The sequence below is a fragment of the Tasmannia lanceolata genome, unplaced genomic scaffold, assembly GCF_043159265.1.
Source record: "Tasmannia lanceolata isolate RefF3 unplaced genomic scaffold, GAP_Taslan_0.1 ptg000025l, whole genome shotgun sequence".
In the NCBI taxonomy this organism is placed as follows: domain Eukaryota; kingdom Viridiplantae; phylum Streptophyta; class Magnoliopsida; order Canellales; family Winteraceae; genus Tasmannia; species Tasmannia lanceolata.
In genome coordinates this window covers 2,310,991-2,329,933 of record NW_027518702.1, presented here as the reverse complement: position 1 = coordinate 2,329,933, position 18,943 = coordinate 2,310,991, and the positions used below count along the sequence as shown (strand labels likewise).

The 18,943-nt window shown below is 37.5% G+C and overlaps 1 protein-coding gene across 12 annotated transcripts in view; it reads left to right on the top strand.

Annotated features, from left to right (window-relative positions):
• The first annotated feature begins 5,417 nt into the window (after positions 1-5,417).
• The window catches only part of LOC143857913 (uncharacterized), a 44,378-nt gene continuing 30,852 nt past the window's right edge, over positions 5,418-18,943 (top strand). For 3 of the 12 annotated variants that reach the window (XM_077368454.1, XM_077368447.1, XM_077368448.1), the window contains exons 1-2: positions 5,418-5,604; positions 9,383-9,519. Coding sequence is in view for 1 of the 12 variants with exons in the window: in XM_077368455.1 (XP_077224570.1) it covers positions 18,815-18,895 (81 nt within the window). In the remaining 11 variants the exon portion in view is untranslated. Of the gene's footprint in view, positions 5,605-9,382; positions 9,520-18,762; positions 18,896-18,943 lie in introns of all 12 variants that reach the window. The other 9 variants (XM_077368451.1, XM_077368453.1, XM_077368450.1 and 6 more) reach the window with 7 other exon arrangements.

Sequence of the window (18,943 nt, the reverse complement as noted above, 5' to 3'; positions counted from 1 at the left end):
TTATGTTCGGTTCCGGGTCTAATGTTCTTAGTTCGGTTCTGGAACCGAAGAACCGAACTTTTGAATATATATATATATATATATATATATATAATATTTTTTATGTTTCTATTATACATATACTTATTAATATAAATTACTTATAATATTAATAAGTAATAGTTAATACTATTCTTATAATAAGAAAGTAACTTATATTATAACTTTAATTAAAAGTTTTTATAAATTATAATTAGTAATTAGTAATTAGCCATTAGAACCGGAGAACCGGACCGGACCAAACCGATTATGTTCGGTCCGGTTCGCTTCAGTCTTACTATGTACTATGGTTCGCTTCGGTTCTTACGGTTCATGGAACCGGGAACCGAGAACCGAAAAAAAAGTAACCAAGGACCGAGAACCGAACCGGTTGGCCACCCCTAATAGCGGGGGCCACATTTTTGGGGGATCCAAAGCATTTATTTGGAAGGCCCTTCCATGGATAGGGTGTGTACCAAAAATCAGCCCTATAGGATCATCCTAACCCAATCAAAGTTGGAGGGGGAAATGGACAGACACTGTTTCTGCCCATTTTTTCCCTCCACAAATGGCAGGGTTATGATGATCCTAAAGGGCTGATTGTTGGAACACACTCTATCCATGGAAGGGCCTTCCAAATGAATGCTTTGGATCCCCCAAAAAATATTGCCCCCACTATGGTTTGTACAACCATGCACATATAGCTTATTTGTGCAGCTGCACATACTTCATTTCCGTATATATATATATATATATATATATATATATATATATATATATATATATATAGAGAGAGAGAGAGAGAGAGAGAGAAAACGGTTCCTACACACATGTGTAGATAAGTTTTCTACACACTAGCTTAAAATACAGTGGAGGGCATATTGTTTGGGTGATCCAAACCATCCATTTGATTGGCCCTCACATAGATAGGGTGTCCGCAAAAAATCAGCTCCATAGGATCATCCCAACCCTACGATTTGTGGAGGTAAAATGGACGTGTATAAACCTTCACAAATCTGTCCATTTTTTGCCTCCACGGTTCGAAGGGTTAGGATGATACTATGGAGCTGATTTTTTGTGGACACCCTATCTATGTGAGGGCCAATCAAATGAATGGTTTGGATCACCCAAACAATATGCCCTCCACTGTATTTTAAGCTAGTGTGTAGATAACTTATCAACACATGTGTGCAGAGACCGTTTTCTCATATATATATATATATATATATATATATATATATATATATGATGACAGCATTCAACCCTTGCATGTCAAACATTCTCATAACCACAGAGAGATTTTGATCGTCACGGATATCGTAAAGAATGTAGTTATGCGGATCCACGATGTATGTATCGAGAACGGATACGCAGTGAAACATCATTTTTCCTCATTCGAATGGTATTACGAATTGCAGATAAAAATCCAGAGTATCGAACTCTGCGGTCTAAGACTACAGCCTTCACAGTACCCCCAATGTAATCAAACGATCCATCGTCCCTCAAACATCCACCATAGTATACCATAAAAGTAAATGTACCCTCCTCCATCTTCTTAACCCAGATTGTCAAGATTCAATACAACTTAAGTAAGCAAAAACACAGCAGTAACTGACAACAACAAATATGCCAGTGATGTATGTGTAAAGAAATGTGTGACTTAAACTCTTAATGTTAATGTTGAAAAATAAAAGAGAGCTGCAGAGAGACCTTCAACATAGCTTCAAAGTGAACTTAAAATACCTTCTAACTCTTTGATAAATCTTGTAACATTAACACCTTTATTGGTTCGCAGAAATGGAGTTTACCTCAGATTGCAGACCATCTTGCACTTTAAATATCTTCAGTAGGGGTGTAAACGAGCCGATAGCCGAGCCGAGCCGAGCTTGGCCAGGCTCGGCTCAGCTCGTTAAGCTCAAAAGCTCGGCTCGGTCAGGCTCGGCCAGGCTCGCGAGCCTTATCGAGCTCGAATTATATTAATTTCACACCCCTCATCTTCCCTGGAAAACCCTATCTAGTATTTTTTACTACTCTTTTTACACTGTGAGGGGTAGTCCAAGTAACAAATGGGGTTCCAAAAAAGAAGTGACATATTTTGCCTCCCCCTTTCACTCCCTGGACAACCCTTTTAGTGTATATATTAATATATAATATATATATATTTAAATATATTAAATTCTTAACGAGCCTTAACGAGCCGAGCCGAGCCTGGCCTGGCCTAACTCGGACTCGGCTCGTTAAGCTTAATGAGCCTGACCAGCCGGCTCGGCTCGGCTCGTTAAGGATTCGAGACGAGCTCGAGCGAGCTTCCGAGCCCGAGCCAAAATTGACACCCTTAATCTTCAGTGCTTCACCATTAACGCCTCCCACATATATCTTCTAACTTTTTGGAATGGAGATCATCTTTCATAGCAAGCAAGCTTCAAAGGGAGCTTCTTCAAATATGCCAGTGATGTTGTGGAAAACTTGTAACTGTAAGAAGATGTGCTTTTGTTTGCCTTTCTTGATGTCAGTGTGAAAGAAATCAAATTGGGTGCTCTCTACCCTTTCTGGACATGTTTTTCGTCACAAAACCGCCGGCGTACCGACAAAGATGCCGGCGTATTCAAAGATACGCCGGCGTCTAAGTTGAAAACACCACCATTTTAACTAATAGCGCCAGCGTCTTAGATACTGATGCTGGCGTTTACTTAAGTACGTTGGCGTGTATTTTAGTACGCCGGCGTTTTCGCTACTATTTTCTACTACGTGGATTGTGGAGCACGCCACCGCGCCATGAATTAATGAGGACGAGATGTGCATTAAATGCAGCGCCATTTTCTCCCCAAGAAGTTTATTTTTTATAGAAAAAGCTACCTCCGAAGAGAATGATTGAGGTGTACAATCTGGCGCTAAATACGAGGACTACCTCTTGGTGTAAGAAGGGTATTGGGGTCTTTTCCCACTCGATTTTGAAGAATCGCCCGTGTTTCATTTTTGTTTTAAAAGGAGCCTGAAATCCGTAATTCCTCAAAACATATACCCGTATTCCGTACTTTTCTCTTGTTCCTTATCTATTAATGTTATAAAGACCATTTGCCCCTACCAATTTCCCAAAAACCATTTAAATTACACCAATCATTCGTGAAAACCACAAGGGCAGAATCGGTCATTAGCCCCTTGTCAACTTTAACCCCAAACTATCACTGTCAATTGAGATTATTCCAATCATTAATCCAAAAGTAAAAATCCCCACGTGCCCCTATTCCTATTCTCACTAAGTCAGACCTAAAAATGGGCATACCCGTCATTGTCACAAATTCCAATTTTCCCTCTTGTCTCTTCTTTCCCTCTTTTTTTACTTTTCTAATTTCAACTTTGTTTCTTTACCCTATGAGTCATCTTCCTCATCGTTCAGCCACCATTGTCGCTGGGAAGTCTCGAAAAGTTGAAACGTGAGTTCATTCCCCATCTATCTCTTTGTATATAGGTTTTGTTTTTCATTTGTTTTAGGGTTTTGCATTTCTCCTTCTCCCTTTCAATGGCAGATGAGGAAGATGAATCGTAGGGTAGAAAGAAAAAAGAATGGTGAAAATGAACAAGTGAAAAAATAGGAAGTAAAACGTGTTCATAAGAGACTTGATAAGCCCATTCGAAAATTGGTAACCTCATTTTGATACTAGATAACCCCAATCCTAGAGGCTTGAAAACCCCCTTCCAAAACTTCAGTACCCTCGGCCAATTTTCAGAGACTTGATAAGCCTATTCGAAAATTGGTAACCCCATTTTTTATACTAGAAAACCCCAATCCAGAGACTTGAAAACCCCTTCCAAAACCCAAGTACCCTCGCCCAATTTTTAGGGACTTGATAAGCCCGCTCGGAAATTAGTAACCCCATTTTTTATACTAGATAACCCCAATCCCAGAGACTTGAAAACCCCCTTCCAAAACTCCAGTACCCTCGGCCAATTTTCAGGGACTTGATAAGCTCATTCAGAAATTGGTAACCCCATTTTTTATACTAGGTAACTCCAATCCTAGAAGTTTGAAAGCCCCCTTCCAAAACTTGAGTACCCTCAGCCAATTTTTAGGGACTTGATAAGCCCATTCGGAAATTGGTAACCCCATTTTTTATACTAGATAACTCCAATCTCAGAAGCTTGAAAGCCCCATTCCAAAACTCGAGTACCCTCGGCCAATTTTCAGGGACTTGATAAGCCCTTTTGAAAATTAGTAGCCAATTTTTTATACTAGATAACCCAATCCCAGAGACTTGAAAACCCCCTTCTGAAACTCCAGTACTCTAGGCCAATTTTCAAGGACTTGATAAGCCCATTGGTAACCCTACTTTTGAGAGTTGCTAACCCCCTTCCAGAGAGTTGATAAACCCCTTTTACTACAAAATCCCCTGCCTATAGCAACTCTTAAGTGGCATTACAATTCTGCCCATGATAGAAATAACAAAAGAAATGGATGTTGCATTCATTAAATGTGCTTCATGTCATCCCAATTCGTGTATTACAAAATAACATTAAGTACATCAAAAATGTGTAGCCATCCATTCATGTATTACATCAAAATTTTCTTATACAACCACTAGTCTTCCAAAAAGTGAGTAAAGCCATCCATACATTATCTCCATAACACACCCTAAAATACAAATTGTTTAAACCCTAAACAAGATAAATCAGAAATAGAGGAAGATGACTAGTAGGATAAAAAAACTTAACTTCTAAGTTTTCGAGATACAGAGAGATAGATGGTAAGAACTCAACTTTCAAGTTGTCAAGACTTGCCAGCAATAATGGTGGCTGAACGATGAGGAAGATGACAGGTAAGGTAAAAAATCAAAAAGGTGAAAATGGAAATATAAAAGAAGAGGGAAGAAGGAAAAAACTCGGTGAAAACATGTTGTAAATGTCAAAGAGCATTTTCGTCCGGCTTTTACTTACAAGACCTTTTTTGTCCCTCAGGATAATTTCAGAAAAGCATGAGTCTTGTTGACAATTACGTCATCTATGTGTCACGTCATCTCTGTGTCAACCATCGGTAATTGTTCCTTATCTATTTAATGTTATAAAGACCATTTGCCCCTACCAGTTTCCCAAAAACCATTTAAATTGCACGTCATTCGTGAAAACCACAAGGGCAGAATCGGTCATTAGCCCCTTGTCAACTTTAACCCCAAACTATCACTGTCAATTGAGATTATTCCAATCATATAAATCCAAAAGCAAAAATCCCCACGTGCCCCTCTTCCCATACTCACAAAGTCAGACCTAAAAAATGGGCACACCCGTCATTGTCACAAAGTACCCAGGTCATAAAAGTCATTTAAAATAGGTCCCTAAGAAAACGTCCGACACGTTTCGCACATTCGCGAATCCTGAGAGGGAAAGTGTCGGGACAGTTTTTAACTTTTTCGGAGCGATTTTCCCATTTTCTTATTCTTTGTAAGGACGAGCTCTGAGTCATTTTCGAGAGATTTTGATCTTGAACGATGTTAAGATCTCCGGTGAAAGAAAACACTGGAATGGCTTCCGGAAGGCTGGACTATGGAGCTCAAGACGAGGAAGAGAGGCTCCAAGGAAGGTACCAAAGATAGGGTAAAAAAATAATCTCATCTTTCAAACTCATTCACTTTCTTTTGTTGTGTTTTTCTCTTCGATTCTCATAATCTAGGGTTTCGGATGCGAAATCTTGCATTCTCTCTCTATTCGGAGTTAGAGTATCATCGTTTCGGATTTTCGATTTCCGTGTAGCCGGAATTTCAGATTTCGGATTGCTCGACTCATCCAGTTTGTTTGTTGTTTTTTCCTCTTCGATTCTCGTAATCTATGGTTTCGGATTTGAATGCTTGCATTTTTCTCTCTTTGTGGGAGTTAGAGACTAATAGTTTCGGATTTCGGAGGGAGTATTCTCTGGTTCGATCATCTTCCCCCGTAATATAATCTTGTTATTTTTATTGTATCTTTTCTTCTTCTTCTCTGTTTCTTCTTTCTTGTTTTTGTTCTCTGGGTTGCCTCTTCTCGGGTGCTCCCTTGTCACTTTTTCTTATTAATGCAAATCGCTATTTCAAAAAAAAAAAAAGTTTTGGATTTCGGATTTTCGTTGGAATCTGACATGAGGCACTGGTACTTACTGGAACAGTCAATTACTAGTTATCTAGGATTCTTTTTTGTTTTTCTTTTTGAATGGAAGTTATTTAGCATTCTTACAACTGTTGTTAGAGGATCTTAGCTTTAGACAGGGCTTGCATGCAATTTGTTGTTGCTTGATTTGTGCAAAACTTTGATTTTGAGTGTCTTGTATCAGTGTCTAATCTGAATCTAGGGTTTCAGATTCAAAAGCTTGCATTTCTCTCCCTGTTCGGATTTAGATTCTCAGCATTTCCGATTTCTGGTTTCAGTTGCCGGAATTTGACGACATTACGCCCCCTACCTGCGGAAACAGTCAATTACTAGTTATCTTTTTTTATTTCACAAAAAAAAAACAAGTTATCTAGCATTCTCTTATTTTTTTTATGTTGTTGGAATGGAAGTTATCTAGCATTCTTACTACTGTTGGTAGAGGAGAGGATCTGAGTTTTAGATCGGGCTTGCGTGCGATTTGCTGTTAATTGATTTGTGGAAAGCTGTGATTTTGCGAAGGCGAGAGTGTCTTGTACCTGGTTCATGTTAGCGGAATTCTGTTATAGATTGGGCTTGTGTGCGATTTATTGAATGGAAGTTACTAGTTATATAGCATTCTTTTGTTTTTTAAATGGAAGTTATCTAGCATTCTTACAACTGTTGGTAGTGGAGAGGATCTGAGGTTTAGATTGGGCTTGTGTGCGATTTGTTGTTGCTTGATTTATGGAAAGCTGTGATTTTGCGAAGGCGAGGGTTTTGTACCGGGTGCATGTTAGTGGAATTCTGTTATATGTAGGTTAATGAGATGATAGGTTACTGTTCTTAAACATATTGATGGAATCTGGATGTGCATGTTAGGAAGATGCTTTATTTTTGGAAGTTAATTGAATATTATTCTTGTTTCTGAATGAAGTTGAGAGAAAGAAGTCTGGCTCTTTGAATTGACCAAAATGCCCTCAAGAATGATCAGTTGGAAGGTTTTGAGTGGCATTTATGGTTGCTTTTAGAAACAGGAGCCCCGTAGTTGTAGGCAATTTTCTGACATCGATCGATGGTTCGATGGTGTTAGTATGATTATGTTGGGGTTTTTATGGTACTTTTTATTTATTGACATCAGCAGTGGCATAGCTGTCAGAAAATGGTGTTTTTGTGATGGTTGGAACTTTCCTACTAATTATTGCTTAGTATCAATTAGGGGATTTTTGGGAGATTCTTTTGGGGCGTAGTTGGGAACTCCAAATCGCTCTTTATTATTTTGTTTAGAATCAGGGTGTCCTCAGAAAATTAGCCCCATTATCTCTAGGAGATTCTTTGGCATCCAAGTGATGTTACTGTATGGGGTAGTTTTTTCTGTTAGACTTTGTGATTTGTTGTTTTTATTATTATATTTTTTTGTGTGCATAGAAATGATTGCATGCAACTTTCTTGGCATATTACTGATACTTCTCTAGTTTTGGACACGCGCTAAAGTGTCTTTCATTATTAACTGACCCGATCGTCACGTGCAAATCACAACAATTCTATGACCTCAAAATGATTTATGACTTTCTTGGCATGTTCTCAGATAAGAGAGCTATTTATGGAAGTAGTCATTTTTTGGGTTCTATTTATGTCGAAACAAATTACATGTATTTTGAAGACTGGGATGCGGAATGCATAGAAATTGGCCGAATACGTTCGTGAGCATTGAATATTACACTATAAGAAAACAGGTGAATGCCCTCCAAACTGGTTTTTAGTTTGCTGCAGATTCTTAGATGTGTTCAAGGATATCTATGAGTCCATTTATGGAGAAAGAAGGAGTGTAATGGTTAATATAGTCGGTTTATAGAAGGCTTACAGTTTAGAAATTCTTTTGTGGATTTCATAGATGGGTTTTTTGGGGCTTGAATTAATGTTGGGGTTTGGTAGTGCATTGAAAACTGTAGGGTATTGGTCCCCTTTTCAAATGTGCTAACTAAGAAAAGTTATCCTAATTTTGGGGCTGTCATAATCTCCCTTTTTCTTTCTATATGCTTGAATATTCCTATGTTTAACAAGTTTATTGAGGAGTGTTTGTCAAAGCATTCATTGTATTATTTATTTTTTAATTTTATTTAGGTTTAAACAAACTAAGGCTAGGCGGCTTATATGCTTACTAAGAAATATTGATGATTATTCTTGAATAAAGGGCCTCTCAAGTGGTTTTGCAAGGGGCAACCTGATCATTTATTGGGTTCTAATATCCACAAGGCCATTTGTAATAAAATGGTGAAAGGGGTTGCCTTAGGAAAGTTTATGGTAGGCTGGTAGGGGCATCAACATTGTTTCGTTCTCTTTCATTTTACAAACATTTTCCTTTTATGTTCATGGAAATTACGTATTTTGCAGATTTGAAGTTACATTCACTATATGCTGCGATACGTGTTATTTCTTACACCATGTTCCACCCTGTAGCCTGAAAAATATGCTCATGCTTGAAGACTACTCCACATCAATTCGCATGCTGGAAAGTTCTGAAGTTAGCAATCCTGAACTGTGTTGGAACTGTAATGTTTCTTGTCTAGCAAACTATGTTATTTCCTACACCATGTACCACCCTGTAGCCTGGAAAATGTCGTCATGCTAGAGGACAATCCTCCAAATGGAGTTGCATGCTGGAAAGTTCTCAAGTTAGCAAGCCTTAGTGATGTAGGAGTAGGAAGAGAAATAGAGGAAAGAGGAGGAAAGATGAGAAGAATAGAAGAATAAAAGAGGAATAGGGGAAGGAGAGAAGGAGAGGAGAGGAGAATTGGAAGTAGAGGAAGAATTAGAGGGGAGAAATCTCAATCAATCAATTAATCATCCAAAAACTTAAAAGCTCTACTACATAAGGCCTATATATTGCCTTTAAAAAAAAGGCTTATATATAGGCAATTAAAGTAAAATTCCATTGAAATAAATAAAAGCCCTAAAAACTGAAAAACATGAAAATAAAATCCTAGAAACTAAATAACATGTAAATAATATCCTACAAACTAAATAACATGTAAATAAATTCTAATGGGGAAATACGCCTCTTATTGGGCCTACAATCTGGATCACTTAGGGTGAGGTTTTTATACAAAGTGTGGTTATTGGTATGTGGTTTATTTTCATGTTGATGTCTATGTTCTTATCATGCTGAGTTGCTTTCCATCTAATATTTGCTCATTTTATCTTTTATGTTTTGTATCTGTACACATACTTCATCTGGAACTAGACAAATGTTTTTGTAATTGGTAATTTTTTGCAGTATTACACTGATCCTGTAACTGGATGCAAATTCCGCTCTAAACCAGATGTCTTTCACTATCTTGAAACCGGTGAGCTAGGAAAACGCGTAATCAAAGCATCGACGATGATGCACAGTCAATACAAAACAAATTCTCTGTAAGTCTAAATAGTCTCCAACTCTAAATCGTCTTTCTTTATGTTCTTTACTTCAACTTCCTTTATTTGTCCTGTTTTTGGCATGTCAGCATATAAAGAGTGTTAACTTACCAACTTCTCCAAAAACTTAAGCTGTTGGAGAAAGGCGTTATTTATCTTTTATACTTTAACACTCCCCCGCACGTGTGGCCCACTTGGCAAACACGTGGCACATGTGGTCCCACTTTGGGCCAACCATCGCATGTGGATTTTTGCTATCCGGGAGGTTTGAACTCGAGACCTTTGGCTTTGATACCATGTTAACTTACCAACTTCTCCAAAAGCTTAAGCGGTTGGAGAAAGGCGTTATTTATCTTTTATACTTTAACAAAGAGTTTCTGCTTATTATGCTGAAGTAGTTTTTCTACAAGAATATCTTGTTTTCATCGATGTTTTTGTAAACTGGACCAGAAAATGAATGGGAAATTACATATGTAATCCACTCAAGAACAGTGAATACACGTACCATTCAAAAAAAAAACAGTGAATACTCGTACTGAATTTACAAACATATCATATTGTTTACCCCTTGGCATTTCCTTAGCCCATTTCGGAATAGGATGTTGGATTAGATACACTGACTTCCTATTACGTTTTGGAATATCTCTTTCCTTTTCATTGGTGAGTGTGAAGTTTGGGCTTGACCTCAAGGAATGTTACACACTTGGAGCCCTTGTCAATAGGGAAAAAGTCCCAACTTCTACCTTCTTTAATCCCAGCTGTTAATAACCCTTTCTTATAGGTACTTTTTCATGATGATGGGTAAATCACCGCTTTAAAGGACCGTTATTTGTGCTAGTGGAAGTATTACATGCCCAATTCATTTATATAAAGTTCTGAAATTTGTATTACTACATTCCTAAATTATAAAATAGGGTGTATTTGTCACCTACTTGCTAATGGTCTTCCGATCCTTGCTCCATTATCAGGAGATTCAGGTCTTATTGTTTTTTTTTTAGAGACAATTCATGTCTTATTCTGAATTACCTTGAACTAAATCATTTTATAGTATCCAAAGAATAGTTACCGGAAACTTCCTAATTGGATGGTAAGCTTGCTTCCCCAGAAACTCACTTCGGAAGCTAAGTTCTTCTCGCTTCCCAAATTTAGAGGAAGCGCACTTCCCATACGCTTCCTATGCATTTCGTCCTAATTAAGAGTACGCTTCCTATTTAGGTGATTACTTCTTCCTAAAGGAATATTTTCTTCTTCTTTTGATAATGCTGAAGGATCTTTTTAAAAAAAGTCCATTTAAAATTTGAAAACTCATCTTAAGTTTCAAATGGAAATTATGTGGAACTTTTTCCAAAAACTCAACATTAGATAAATATGAATAAAACATTTGAAATTGTAAATTCCTAAAACTTGTAATTCTGATCAATCACGAAGTCTTCTTTTCTACTTGTAATCCACCTATATGAACCCTTCCTCCCTAACCTACTATAATCATACTCTTTTTTGTCATTCTTGTTTGCTTCCAAAAGGCTTATTATATGCTTCGTGTTAAATTTCAACGCTTCCCACACACAAGGTTTTAAATGTCGGTTTCGACCTCAACCAAAATCATGTAAAAAATTATATTAAATTTCAGTTTTAAAAAAATTTCCAACGAAATTTCACGGTGGAAATTTCGATAATTTCTATGGAAATTTTCAAAATTTCCCCCGAAATTAACAAAATGTTGGTGGAAATTTTATAGAATTCGGTAAAAAAATTTGGACTTTCGGTGGAAATTTTGTAAAAAGGATAAAAAACGCTTGTACTTTTCCGATTTCATGTGAATTTTGTGTCCGTTTGCGCCGAAATCCGAAATTTCAGCTGAAATGTTTCGGTTTTAGCCAAAATTTAAAATCATTCCCACACATTCTCTTTATTTTATTTTTTGAATTTTTGGCTGCCCGCCTTTTCTCTTTTCTAAGCCCCTCGCTTCCCTCTTTTCTTCCCACATCGCTTCTGGCACTGGCTCCCCACTCGCTTCCTACTCTGGAAACTATGATCCAAAGCTCCCTCCCTTCCATGAATTGGTTAGGGTTAGGCAAAAAGGGTAGGAGGAAGTCATTCCCGTCTAAAGGCATGGTGAAATAGAAGAGTGGTCTGTGCTTCTTTAAATGTGCACCTGGAAAGAAAAGCCAGGGATCAGTACGACAAATTTTATTGTGAGGGACTTCTGCTGTTAAAACTTCAACTTGTCATTGTAAGATGTACGCCTGCTCATATGGTAGTATTATTGATCCTTCCCAATAATAGGAAGGACCGGGAAGGCCGTTTATCGAGTTCCCTGGCAAGCGTGAACAGGAGAAGCAACATTGTGAAAAAAAAAAATATTTGGGTGCCATAAAAAAGGACCCAAGTACAAAACATCTGCCTGACATTTCCTGATCTACTGAAGCTATTGACCTGGCAGGCTGGCACCCAGCAAGATATACATGCGTGTAGTCTCCCATGTTCCACTTCTTTTGTACTCCACTAACAATGCCAAAGATTTGAGACCAAAAGTGGTTATTGACCAGTTGCGCAATATTTATTCTTGGCTTTCCCTAATAATTTTTTGTTTTCTTTACTCATAACTGTAATGTGCGAATGTCTTGATGATCAGTACCTGATAGTCTGTTTAGTTGTCGTTCCTCAAACTGTAGGTCATTCATTCTCATTAGTTTAAAGTGTGCCAGGATCTATATGGGCCTTGAATATCATTTAAAGAGGTCCATTGCTCCCACGAATGGGAGCAGGTGAACTTTTTCCTCACATACAATCAGCACTGTTCCGTATATGTTATTTATAGCATATATCCGAAAATGAAAAGGGAAAATGTTAAAAGAACTAAATAAAAAATTAGGAAAGAAATAGAAGAAAAAGTTCTAGCTACACTTGACAGGATGTTGATACATATTTGACGCATCGAAGAAATTTGAGGCATCAAAGAAACCGAAATGTGCCTTTTCCTTGTTACATACACCTTATAACTCCAAAGGGAATGTTGAAAGAACTTATTTAAAGGGTTTATACGTTCTTTACTGTTCTGCCAGATGCATTCCCCTTCCAATAGCCATATGACATCTGCTCCTCTGCTGCCTTGGTTTTTTTTCATGCAATTTTTTATTTCCGTGGCCGGAATCTGACGACATGATTCACTGAAACTTACGGGGACAGCCAATTACTAGTTTTCTTTTTCTTCAAAAAAAAATTACTAGTTTTCTAGCTTTTTTTTTTTTCTCCTGATGGAAGTTATCTAGCATTCTTACTATTGTTCGTAGGTGATCTGAGCTTTAGATCCGGCTTGCGTACGATTTTTTGTTGCTTGATTTGTGGAAAACTGTGATTTTGGAAGGCGAGTGTCGTGTTAGCAGAATGTTGGCGGAATTCTGTTATATATAGGTTAATGAGTTGAGAGGTTACTGTTCCTAAACAGATTGATGGAATCTGGGTGTGCATGATGGGAAGGTGCTTTATCTTAGGAAATCAATTGAATTATTCTTGTTTCTGAATGAAGTTGAGAGAAAGAAGTCTGGCTCTTTGAATTGACCAAAGTGCTCTCAACAATGATCACTTGGAAGATTTTGAGTGGCGTTTATGGTTGCTTTTAGAATCAGGATAGTGCCAGAAATTTTGCTCATTGTTGTAGGCAATTTGCTGTCGTGGATTGATGGTTCAATGCTGTTACGGTCGAATAACGGTATGATTATATTGGATTTTTATATTACTTTTTATTTGATTGACATCAACAGTGGCATAGCTGTCAGAAATTGGTGTTATTGTGATGGGTGGAATTTTCCTAGTCATTGTTGCTTAGTATCAATGAGGGAAGTTTTGGTAGATTCTTTTGGAATGTAGTTTGAAACTCCAAATCGCTACTTATTAGTTTGTTTAGAATCAGGGTGTTCTCAGAAATTTAGCCCCATTATCTTTGGGAGATTAACTCAACTAACTCAACTAAGCCTTTGTCCCAAACTAGTTGGGGTCGGCTAATGAATCCTTTAGAAAATTTTCATGAAGAAGGTGAAGGGATCTACCCGGGTCAAATTGACTAAGTCTAATCCTGACACTATTTGGGTTCGTCTACATGGATCAATTTCTTTCATTCTATCCTATCCAAGGTCATGTTCTCTGTTATATTCCTAGCCCTCAAGTCTTTACTCACTGTTCCTACCCAAGTTGTGTTCGGTCTGCCCCTACCTCTTTTTACTTCATCAACTTGGCACGAGTCACTTCTTCTCACTGGAGCATCCAAAGGCCTATGTTGGATATGCCCAAACTATCTTAAGCGGTGCTCTCTCATCTTCTCCTCAAATGGTGCCACCCCCACCTTTTTACGGATGTCTTCATTTTTAATTCGATCTAACCTTGTGTGACCGAACATCCATCTAAGCAATGTTGTCAAAATCGTACGATTTACGATTCAAATCGTACGATTTGAATCGAATCGTACAGGTAACGATTCAGATCGCTTCAATGAATCGGTTTTGGGTTGAATCGTACGATTCGATCTTGAATCGCACGATTTTTGTGAATCGTACGATTCATTTTAGCTATCATTTTTGTTAGAAAAAAGTGGGCCAAGGTCTTAAGTTAAAAACCCAATCGACTTTTACCTTTCTTCTCGACTCTCTCTCTTTAATGCATATATGTGAGACGGCAAGACGGCAAGAAAAAAAAAACCCAAATCGATTTAGGGTTTGCTGGTTTGGGATTGCAAGCTAGGGTTTGATGGTTTGGGAAGAGGAAGAAACCCTTGATGGCATCCTTGCTCCTTGCCAGCACGAAAGAAAAGAGGAAGAAAATCTGTGCCGTGAGAAGAACAAAAAGAAACCCTCACTGTGCCTTGAGCCCGTGAGTGATTTTGCAGTTTTTTCCCTTTTTTTTCTTATTTCTTGTCTTCTCTCCTCCTCCAATATATATATATATATATATATATATGCTATTCTCTTGTCTTTGCATGTGGGAACAGCCACCTCAAATGAATTAAAGAATAAAATAAACTCTGCCAAAAAATCAATCTGTGTGTCTGTTCCCACATGCCAATGCCAGCTGAGGTAGGGTTCTCCTCCAATATATATGTTTTTTTTCTTGCCTCTGATGAATTAAATGAATAAGATAAAATCTGCCATGTGTGGCTGTTCCCACATGCAAAAGCCAGCTGAGGTGGGGTCCCCCTCCAATATATATATATGTTTTTTTTCTTGTCTTTGCATGTGAGAACAGCCCTCAGATGAATTAAATGAATAAGATAAAATCTGACAAAAAAATCAACCCGTGTGGCTTTTCTCACATGCAAAGGCCAGCTGAGGTGGGGTCCTCCTCCAATATATATATGTTTTTTTCTTGTTGTTCTCAGGTAAGAATAAAATTTGCCAAGTGTGGCTTTTCTCACATGCAAAAGCCAGCTGAGGTGGGGTCCTCCTCTAATAGATATTAATATATACGTTTTTTTTCTCTCGTCTTTGCATGTGAGGTCAGCCCTCAGATAAATTAAATGAATTAGAAAAAATCTGTATTTTCTCAACTCCCAATTCCTGTATTTTACAATCCTGTTTTAATGGTTTTGAATGGAAAATTGATAATCACTCTTTTTATTCTTATTTATAATTTTTTCTATTTTTTATTAAATTTTTCTAATTTTTATATATAAATCTGAAAAGATCTTACGATTTACGATTCGACCCCTCTTACGATTTACGACACGATTCTGATTTTCAGATCATTGCATCTAAGCATTCGCATCTACGATACACTCATCTTATGCACATGTTGCTTCTTGGTGGCCCAACATTCTGAGCCATACAACATGGCGGGCCTCACAACTGTCTTATAAAACTTTCCCTTCAACTTGGTAGGTATTTTATGATCGCAGAAAACTCCTGAGGCATGCTTCCACTTCAACCAACCTACTCTTATTCTGTGGTTAACATCCTCTTCAATCTCTCCTTCCTTATATAGGATTGAACCAAGATAGAGAATGATATCCCTCTTAGGCACCTCCTATCTAGTTATATTTACTACATCCTCGCCCTGCCTCCTTACATTACTAAAGTTGCACTCCATATACTCTGTCTTAGTCCTGCTCAGTATATAACCTTTGGATTCCAAAGTAGTTCTCCATAATTCTAACTTAGCATTAACTCCTGCTTTGGTTTCGTCAATTAATACTATGTCATCTGCAAATAACATACACCACGGCACTTCATCCTGGATACCCCTTCGTAAGTTCATCCATAACTAGAGTAAAAAGATAAGGGCTTAGAGCTGATCCTTGGTGTAGTCCTACTGTAATTGGAAACTCACTTGACGTGCCATACGTAGTTCTGACACTAGTTACTGCTCCATCGTACATATCCTTAATCATATCAACATATTTAGTAGGCACTTTTTCCTTTCAAGGACCCACCACATAACACTCCTGGGAACCCTATCATACGCTTTCTCCAAGTCAATGAAAACCATATGAAGGTCCTTTTTATTTTCTCTAAATCTCTCAATTAACCGCCTAATCAAGAAGATAGCTTCCATAGTCGATCGTCCGGGCATGAAGCCAAACTGATTCTTTGACACCTTCGTCTCTTTTCTTAGTCTTATGCTCAATTATCCTCTTCTAAAGCTTCATGGTGTGACTCATTAGCTTAATTCCTCGGTAATTGGTGCAACTCTGGATATCCCCTTTATTCTTATAAGTAGGTACTAATATACTCTTCCTCCACATATTAGGCATATTCTTAGTTTTCAAAATATTGTTAAATAATCTAGTTAATTCCTCGGTAATTGGTGCTACTCTTACATCTGATGTTCGAATTCTACCAACAAACCTCCGGCTTGTATCATCAAAAGCGTTATCAAGTTCTCCCAAATTCGCTACGGGTTCTCTAGTAAACAACTTATCGAAGTAACTTCTTCACCTCTCTTTAACCTCATTTTCTTTTACTAACAATCTCTGATCCTCGTCTTTGATGCATTTTATATGATTCAAGTCCCTGCTCTTCTTTTCTCTCATCTTAGCAAGCTTGTAAACGTCTTTTTCACCCTCTTTCGTCCCTAAACTGTGGTACAAATCCTCATAGGCCTTGCCTTTAGCTTCCCTTATTGCCTTCTTAGCTTCTTTTTTAGCCACTTTATACTTCTCAATGTTCTCCTCATTTCTACACCGATGCAAACATTTATAACACTCTCTTTTAGACCTAATTGCCTTTTGGACCTCCTCATTCCACCACCATGTATCTTTAGACGGAGGCCCACTCCCTCTAGATTCTCCAAGTACCTCTCTAGCCACTTTCCTGATATAACTAGACATCTCATTCCACATAATATTAGTCCTTTTGTCATGACTTCAAGGTCCTTCTTTAAGCAGTCTATCCTTAAACATATTCAGTTTTTCGGTTTTTCCCCTTTAAGATTCCACCACCTAGTCCTCGGATATCTAACATCTCTATCTCTTCTCTTCCAATGTTTAATGCATATATCCAACACCACCATCCTATGTTGTGTGACTAAACACTCTCCGGGTATGACTTTATAATATTTAATCGCAACTCTTTCCTCTCTCCTAGTAAGGATAAAATCTATATGGCTACAGTTGGTGCCACTTCTAAAGGTTGTCAAGTGAATCTCTTTTCTTAAAAAAATATTTGTTAACGTCAAATCATATGCCGCTGCAAACTCCGAAATATCTTCTCCTGCCTCATTCCTATTATCTCTGGGAGATTCTTTGGCATAAAAGTGATGTTACTATATAGGATAGGATTTTTCTGTTAGACTTTGTGATTTTTTTAATTATTATAGGTTTTTTTCTGGGTGCGTGGTATATGTGCATTTTTTTGTGGTTTTGCATTTAACGTTCTTGCCATGTTTCAGATACTTCTCTAGTTTCGAACACGCTCTAAAGCATCTTGTATTATTAATTGACCAGATCGTCACATGCAAATGACGACAACTCTATGACCTCAGCTTTTGAAATTGTCACAAGAAAATGATCTACGACTTTCTTGGCATATTCTCAGATTAGAGAGCTACTTATGGAAATAGGCATTTGTTTTGGTTCTATTTGTCTCAATAAAGTACATGTATTTTGAAGACTGGGATTTGGAATGCATAGAAATATGGCCGAATGCCATCGTGAGCATTGAATATTACGCTATAAGAACAAATGTGAATGACTTCCAAACTGGTTTTTTTATTTGGCTGCAGATTCTTAGATGCGGTCAAAGATGTCTATGGGGTCGTTTATGGAGGAGTGAAATGGTTATTATGGTAGTTTTAGAGAATGCTCACAGTTTGAAATTCCTTTATGTGGATTTGGTAGATGGGTTTTCTGGAGCTTGAGATAATATGTTGGGGTTTGGTACTGCATCAAAAACTGTAGGGTATTGGTGCATGTCCCTTGTCAATGTGCTAACTAGGAAAAATTATCACTGTTCAAAAAACAAAAAAAAAACTAAAAATTATCCAAATTGATATGTCCCCTAACAGTTTGGTTATAGAAGATGAAGGCTTTATAGCCATTTTAAAAACAATTCTAGTTACTGGGAGAGATTTTGTTAGTTTTGAATAATGTGTACGTTGAAAGTGATGTTGCTTGGCTATTCCATATTAAAGGAGTTTAATATAAAGGTGTTATGGAAGGAAACATTTCCTTTTATGTCCGTGGAGATTACTTATTTTGAAGATTAGGAGGTGTAGGGCATGCAATTTAGGTCAGTAATGGACAAGGGATTCTTTGATGTACAATCTATTTTCCGTTATGGGCAATACATTTTTGCATCGGGTTGTTGATGTTTGTGTTGCCATGAATTGAAAGGAATAGAAATAAAGATTGCATGAAATGATTCTTAGTTAGACTTGGAGAAGGTTTACACTAGTTGGTCATTTTTTCTGTCCATTTGGAAGTGGGTGGCTTTTGTGATTAAGTTAAAATACTTGATTTGTTGGTGCAAAAATCTTGTCCATTGTCCATAGTATGTTAAGGAATGAGCCCTAGGCTTCTAGCGGTTGGGATACTTGAGAGTGTTAAATTCATTTAACTATCAATTTTATTTTTTTGAAGAAATATTCATACTAGTTTTGGTCAATTTATTCATTCTAGCACAGGCTTCTATAAAATTCCTGTGCTCAGATATTCCTCGAACAACGAGTTTAATGTAGATGAAGGTGAATTGTGTTGCCCTTTATATGTTTAAAACTTTAAATGCCAAAAAGAATTACCGTTGTTTTGAAGATCAGGACGTAGCATAGAATTCATATCAATAAGCTTGGTGAGGGGCTATTGGTGATTATGGAAAAAAGAAGAAGAGAGTCATTCTTCAAAGTGGTTTGCAATGAGAAGCTGGGCCTTTGGAAAAGGAAAACATTGAAGGTATGTTGGTTACATTAGACTCAAAGAAGGTTCATTGCCTAACTGATT